The 7,601-nt window shown below is 41.1% G+C and overlaps 1 protein-coding gene across 5 annotated transcripts in view; it reads left to right on the forward strand.

Moving 5' to 3' along the window:
• Positions 1–7,601, forward strand: part of LOC139753426 (proton-coupled folate transporter-like) — a 49,889-nt gene that overhangs the window by 26,024 nt on the left and 16,264 nt on the right. For 4 of the 5 annotated variants that reach the window (XM_071669909.1, XM_071669913.1, XM_071669911.1 and 1 more), the window contains exon 10: positions 6,633–6,789. The exons of the other annotated variant lie outside the window; for it this stretch is intronic. In XM_071669909.1, coding sequence (XP_071526010.1) covers positions 6,633–6,789 — 157 coding nt within the window. The remainder of the gene's footprint in view (positions 1–6,632; positions 6,790–7,601) is intronic. 5 annotated transcript variants of the gene reach the window in all.

Consider the following 7,601-nt stretch of genomic DNA (forward strand, 5'->3'; position numbering starts at 1 on the left):
CACCTCTCAGCACATTAACATCCAAAAGTCTCTCTTTCGCACGCCTATCAATTAACACGTAATCCAATAACGCTCTCTGGCCATCTCTCCTACTTACATACGTATACTTATGTATATCTCGCTTTTTAAACCAGGTATTCCCAATCACCAGTCCTTTTTCAGCACATAAATCTACAAACTCTTCACCGTTTCCATTTACAACACTGAACACCCCATTTATACCAATTATTCCCTCAACTGCCACATTACTCACCTTTGCATTCAAATCACCCATCACTATAACCTGGTCTCGTGCATCAAAACCACTAACACACTCATTCAGCTGCTCCCAAAACACTTGCCTCTCATGATCTTTCTTGTCATGCCCAGGTGCATATGCACCAATAATCACCCATCTCTCCCCATTAACTTTCAGTTTTACCCATATTAATCGAGAATTTAATTTCTTACATTCTATCATTTCTTACATTCTATATATATATATATATATATATATATATATATATATATATATATATATATATATATATATATTTTTTTTTTCTTTTTTTTTTTTGCTTTGTCGCTGTCTCCCGCGTTTGCGAGTAGCGCAAGGAAACAGACGAAAGAAATGGCCCAACCCACCCCCATACACATGTATATACATACTCGATCAAACCACCTCACACCACACATTGTCCTCAAACATCTCATTTCCAGCACATCCATCCTCCTGCGCACAACTCTATCCATAGTCCACACCTCGCAACCATACAACATTGTTGGAACCACTATTCCTTCAAACATACCCAATTTTGCTTTCCGAGATAATGTTCTCGACTTCCACACATTCTTCAAGGCTCCCAGAATTTTCGCCCCCTCCCCCACCCTATGATCCACTTCCACTTCCATGTTTCCATCCGCTGCCAGATCCACTCCCAGATATCTAAAACACTTCACTTCCTCCAGTTTTTCTCCATTCAAACTCACCTCCCAATTGACTTGACCCTCAACCCTACTGTACCTAATAACCTTGCTCTTATTCACATTTACTCTTAACTTTCTTCTTTCACACACTTTACCAAACTCAGTCACCAGCTTCTGCAGTTTCTCACATGAATCAGCCACCAGCGCTGTATCATCAGCGAACAACAACTGACTCACATCCCAAGCTCTCTCATCCCCAACAGACTTCATCCTTGCCCCTCTTTCCAAAACTCTTGCATTCACCTCCCTAACAACCCCATCCATAAACAAATTAAACAACCATGGAGACATCACACACCCCTGCCGCAAACCTACATTCACTGAGAAGCAATCACTTTCCTCTCTTCCTACACGTACACATGCCTTACATCCTCGATAAAAACTTTTCACTGCTTCTAACAACTTGCCTTCCACACCATATATATATATATACATATATATATATATATATATATATATATATATATATATATATATATATATATATATATATATATATATATATATATTTTCTTTTTTTTTTTTTTTTTTTGCTTTGTCGCTGTCTCCCGCGTTTGCGAGGTAGCGCAAGGAAACAGACGAAAGAAATGGCCCAACCCACCCCCATACACATGTATATACATATGTCCACACACGTAAATATACATACCTACACAGCTTTCCATGGTTTACCCCAGACGCTTCACATGCCCTGATTCAATCCACTGACAGCACGTCAACCCCGGTATACCTCATCGATCCAATTCACTCTATTCCTTGCCCTCCTTTCACCCTCCTGCATGTTCAGGCCCCGATCACACAAAATCTTTTTTACTCCATCTTTCCACCTCCAATTTGGTCTCCCACTTCTCCTCGTTCCCTCCACCTCCAACACATATATCCTCTTGGTCAATCTTTTCTCACTCATTCTCTCCATGTGCCCAAACCATTTCAAAACACCCTCTTCTGCTCTCTCAACCACGCTCTTTCTATTTCCACACATCTCTCTTACCCTTACGTTACTTACTCGATCAAACCACCTCACACCACACATTGTCCTCAAACATCTCATTTCCAGCACATCCATCCTCCTGCGCACAACTCTATCCATAGCCCACGCCTCGCAACCATACAACATTGTTGGAACCACTATTCCTTCAAACATACCCAATTTTGCTTTCCGAGATAATGTTCTCGACTTCCACACATTCTTCAAGGCCCCCTGAATTTTCGCCCCCTCCCCCACCCTATGATCCACTTCCGCTTCCATGGTTCCATCCGCTGCCAGATCCACTCCCAGATATCTAAAACACTTCACTTCCTCCAGTTTTTCTCCATTCAAACTCACCTCCCAATTGACTTGACCCTCAACCCTACTGTACCTAATAACCTTGCTCTTATTCACATTTACTCTTAACTTTCTTCTTCCACACACTTTACCAAACTCAGTCACCAGCTTCTGCAGTTTCTCACATGAATCAGCCACCAGCGCTGTATCATCAGCGAACAACAACTGACTCACTTCCCAAGCTCTCTCATCCCCAACAGACTTCATACTTGCCCCTCTTTCCAGAACTCTTGCATTTACCTCCCTAACAACCCCATCCATAAACAAATTAAACAACCATGGAGGCATCACACACCCCTGCCGCAAACCTACATTCACTGAGAACCAATCACTTTCCTCTCTTCCTACATGTACACATGCCTTACATCCTCGATAAAAACTTTTCACTGCTTCTAACAACTTGCCTCCCACACCATATATTCTTAATACCTTCCACAGAGCATCTCTATCAACTCTATCATATGCCTTCTCCAGATCCATAAATGCTACATACAAATCCATTTGCTTTTCTAAGTATTTCTCACATACATTCTTCAAAGCAAACACCTGATCCACACATCCTCTACCACTTCTGAAACCACACTGCTCTTCCCCAATCTGATGCTCTGTACATGCCTTCACCCTCTCAATCAATACCCTCCCATATAATTTACCAGGAATACTCAACAAACTTATAATCTCTGTAATTTGAGCACTCACTCTTATCCCCTTTGCCTTTGTACAATGGCACTATGCACGCATTCCGCCAATCCTCAGGCACCTCACCATGAGTCATACATACATTAAATAACCTTACCAACCAGTCCACAATACAGTCACCCCCTTTTTTAATAAATTCTACTGCAATACCATCCAAACCTGCTGCCTTGCCGGCTTTCATCTTCCGCAAAGCTTTCACTACCTCTTCTCTGTTTACCAAATCATTTTCCCTAACCCTCTCACTTTGCACACCACCTCGACCAAAACACCCTATATCTGCCACTGTATCATCAAACACATTCAACAAACCTTCAAAATACTCACTCCATCTCCTTCTCACATCACCACTACTTGTTATCACCTCCCCATTTGCGCCCTTCACTGAAGTTCCCATTTGCTCCCTTGTCTTACGCACTTTATTTACCTCCTTCCAGAACATCTTTTTATTCTCTCTAAAATTTAATGATACTCTCTCACCCCAACTCTCATTTGCCCTTTTTTTCACCTCTTGCACCTTTCTCTTGACCTCCTGTCTCTTTCTTTTATACATCTCCCACTCAATTGCATTTTTTCCCTGCAAAAATCGTCCAAATGCCTCTCTCTTCTCTTTCACTAATACTCTTACTTCTTCATCCCACCACTCACTACCCTTTCTAATCAACTCACCTCCCACTCCCATATATATATATATATATATATATATATATATATATATATATATATATATATATATATATATATATATACTGGGGTCGACGTGGTGTCAATGGATTGAACCAGGGCATGTGAAGCGTTTGGGGTAAACCATGGAAAGTTCTGTGGGGCCTGGATGTGGAAAGGGAGCTGTGGTTTCGGTGACAGCTAGAGACTGAGTGTGAACGAATGGGGCCTTTGTTGTCTTTTCCTAGCACTACCTCACACACAGAAGGGGGGAGGGTGTTGTTATTCCATGTGTGGCGGGGTGGCGATGGGAATGAATAAAGGCAGACAGTATGAATTATGTACATGGGTATATATGTATATGTCTGTGTGTGTATATATATGTATACATTGAGATGTATAGGTATGTATATGTGCTGTGTGTGGACGTGTATGTATATACATGTGTATGTGGGTGGGTTGGGCCATTCTTTTGTCTGTTTCCTTGCACTACCTCGCTGGCACGGGGGGTGGCGGCAGGGCAAAGTGAATAAATAGATAAACATATATAGGGGAGAAAGAATACTTCCCACGTATTCCCGCATGTCGTAGAAGGCGACTAAAAGGGAAATAAGCAGGGGGCTGGAAATCCTCCCCTCTCATTTTTTTTTTTAAATTTTCCAAAAGAAGGAACAGAGAAGGGGGCCATGTGAGGATATTCCCTCAAAGGCCCAGTCCTCTGTACTTAACGCTACCTTGCTAATGCGGGAAATGGCAAATAGTATGAAAAAAAAATATATATATATATATATATATATTGGGAGGTGAGTTTGAATGGAGAAAAACTGGAGGAAGTGAAGTGTTTTAGATATCTTGGAGTGGATCTGGCAGCGGATCGAACCATGGAAGCGGAAGTGGATCATAGGGTGGGGGAGGGGGCGAAAATTCTGGGAGCCTTGAAGAATGTGTGGAAGTCGAGAACATTATCTCGGAAAGCAAAAATGAGTATGTTTGAAGGAATAGTGGTTCCAACAATGTTGTATGGTTGCGAGGCGTGGGCTATGGATAGAGTTGTGCGCAGGAGGATGGATGTGCTGGAAATGAGATGTTTGAGGACAAAGTGTGGTGTGAGGTGGTTTGATCGAGTAAGTAACGTAAGGGTAAGAGAGATGTGTGGAAATAAAAAGAGCGTGGTTGAGAGAGCAGAAGAGGGTGTTTTGAAATGGTTTGGGCACATGGAGAGAATGAGTGAGGAAAGATTGACCAAGAGGATATATGTGTCGGAGGTGGAGGGAATGAGGAGAAGAGGGAGACCAAATTGGAGGTGGAAAGATGGAGTGAAAAAGATTTTGTGTGATCGGGGCCTGAACATGCAGGAGGGTGAAAGGAGGGCAAGGAATAGAGTGAATTGGAGCGATGTGGTATACCGGGGTTGACGTGCTGTCAGTGGATTAAATCGGGGCATGTGAAGCGTCTGGGGTAAACCATGGAAAGCTGTGTAGGTATGTATATTTTGCGTGTGTGGACGTATGTATATACATGTGTATGGGGGTGGGTTGGGCCATTTCTTTCGTCTGTTTCCTTGCGCTACCTCGCAAACGCGGGAGACAGCGACAAAGCAAAAAAAAAAAATATATATATATATATATATATATATATATATATATATCTGACATGGCAACTCTTTCTAAATAAAATGTTACACTAATGATTTCAAAGGTCCTATGAGAAGAAAGATAAGAAAAAAAAGTTTGAGAGTTTGTTGGTGGTTACTCATGAAGGTTGTTTTGAAATTCTTTTGTGTTCTTAAGTTGTATTATCGAACAGTGTTCACTTCGTTTGGATATCAACTTCACTGTTATTCCAATTTTTTTTTAGTTTTATCTCCAGTCATAATGCATTTCTTCTTTTCACAAACATATCTTTCCATGTAGTTTCAGGATCTTTTTTTATGTCTGTGTGACTCTTGTGTAACTGCTATCCTTTTGTTGGTTATTTCAATCCTTTAGATGGGAAGCAAAAAAGTGCATTCTCTTACTCAAGTCTACAGGTGAATGCTACAGAATGTTGTCTGTAACCCAGGATATTCAATATATTTTGTGTTTGGTTTGTTCCATTCAGGTGAAGAAGTGGGAGCCTCTTCTTTATAAATCTGTCTCTTGCAGTAAAGGCCCAGTTGTCTGTGCAGTTCTGTCTTCCGAAGACACTAAAATTCAGCTTCCATATGAAGGAGTACAAGTATCGTATCTTACATAAGAGTAAATTTGTAGTGTAGCTAATGGCTATTGGGCCATTCTTGGGGACTATTATTCTCACCTCAGAAGGCAGATTATCCAGTATGAAGAGGATGAAAATAAATTATCTTTATTACAATTCACATTAGTGTGGCAGTTACAATGGTGTATACAAAGTCTAAATGGTCACTGGAGCTCTAGAGCTACTCACAGGCTTCCACACCTAGGTAGCTTCATGTAACTAAGGTATGCACCCATGTCAGGCTGCCTTCAGCCTTAATTGGTCTCATGAGTTTGACTCATTAACCTTAACTAAATAATCTAAGGTTGATGCATTATGTGAAACAATCTGGATATATTAAGAAGAGTTTCCGGATGTCTACCACTGATAGGACCTGTGAATGAATGAGGCACATAAACCATGACTTCTTGACATTAAAGTACAGTAAAGGAAAAAACAGAACCTCTCAAAATGAATCCTTAAAAGATATTCAAGCTGGTGACTCAACTAGTTACCAAGTTAAGGTATGCATTGACAGACTGACAGAAAATTGTACATTCCACCAGACTCCAGACCCTGTGTTTCATGATGGATAATGATTATTTTTATAGGCTTCAGGCTTCTCAGCTATCATGGATGATGAAGTAAGTACACCTATAAAATTAACTCATTATTATACTTTTTCCACAAGTGGAGAATACATTAAAGCATGGTGAGGGTTGGTGTTATATAACCTGTGCAAATCTAGCTTCATCTTTTCTGGCAGGCAAAGTGTATGCAGTGATGGCTACTGGAGAGTCGTTGTTGCCCTTTGCTGCTGCACCCATCTACAAATCAGTTTACACTGCTACACTCAATTCTCACCCTGCCACTTACAACTTCATTTCTGCTGGCTTCTACCTCATACTCACTCTTATACTGCTGTGAGTTAGCATTCCTTATGTCTTGGCATATCAAACCATTATTCCAACTCAATGATTATTATGGGTATGTGTGAAGGAAGAGTAGTTCCAACAGTGTTATAAATTTGCGAGGCATGGGCTATAGATAGGGTTGTATGGAGGAGGGTGGATATTGGAAATGAAATGTTTGAGGACAGTATGTGGTGTGAGAAGGTTTGATCAAATAAATGATGAAAGGGTAAGAGATTTTTGGAAATAAAAAGTTTGTGGTTGAGAGAGCAGAAAGTGTGTTGAAATGGCATGGGCATATGAAGAGAATGAATGAGGAAAGATTGACAAAAAGGATATATGTGTCAGAGGTGGAGGGAACAAGAAGAAGCCGGAAACCAAAATGGAGGTGGAAGGATGGAGAGAAAAAGATATTGAGTGATTGGGGCTTGAACATACAAGAGGGTGAGAGGTGTCCAAGGAATAGAGTGAATTGGAACAGTGTGGTATACCAGGGTCGACGTGCTGTCAGGGGACTGAACCAGGCCATGTGAAACTTCAGGTAAACCATGGAAAGGTCTGTGGGGCCTGGATGTGGATAGGGAGCTGTGGTTTCGGTGCATTATACATGACAGCTAAAGACTGAGTGTGAACGAATATGGCCTTTTTTGTATGTTCTCCTGGTGCTGCCTCACTGAAGCAGGGGTGGTGTTAGTGATGCCATTTCCTGTGTGGTGCTGTAGTGACAGGAATGGATGAAGGCAAGCAAGTATGTGTATATATGTTTATGTCTGTGTATGTGTATGTGTATGTTGATATGTATATATATGTATATGTGCGGGTAT

Source organism: Panulirus ornatus, chromosome 14, assembly GCF_036320965.1.
Source record: "Panulirus ornatus isolate Po-2019 chromosome 14, ASM3632096v1, whole genome shotgun sequence".
Classification (NCBI taxonomy): Eukaryota; Metazoa; Arthropoda; class Malacostraca; order Decapoda; family Palinuridae; genus Panulirus; species Panulirus ornatus.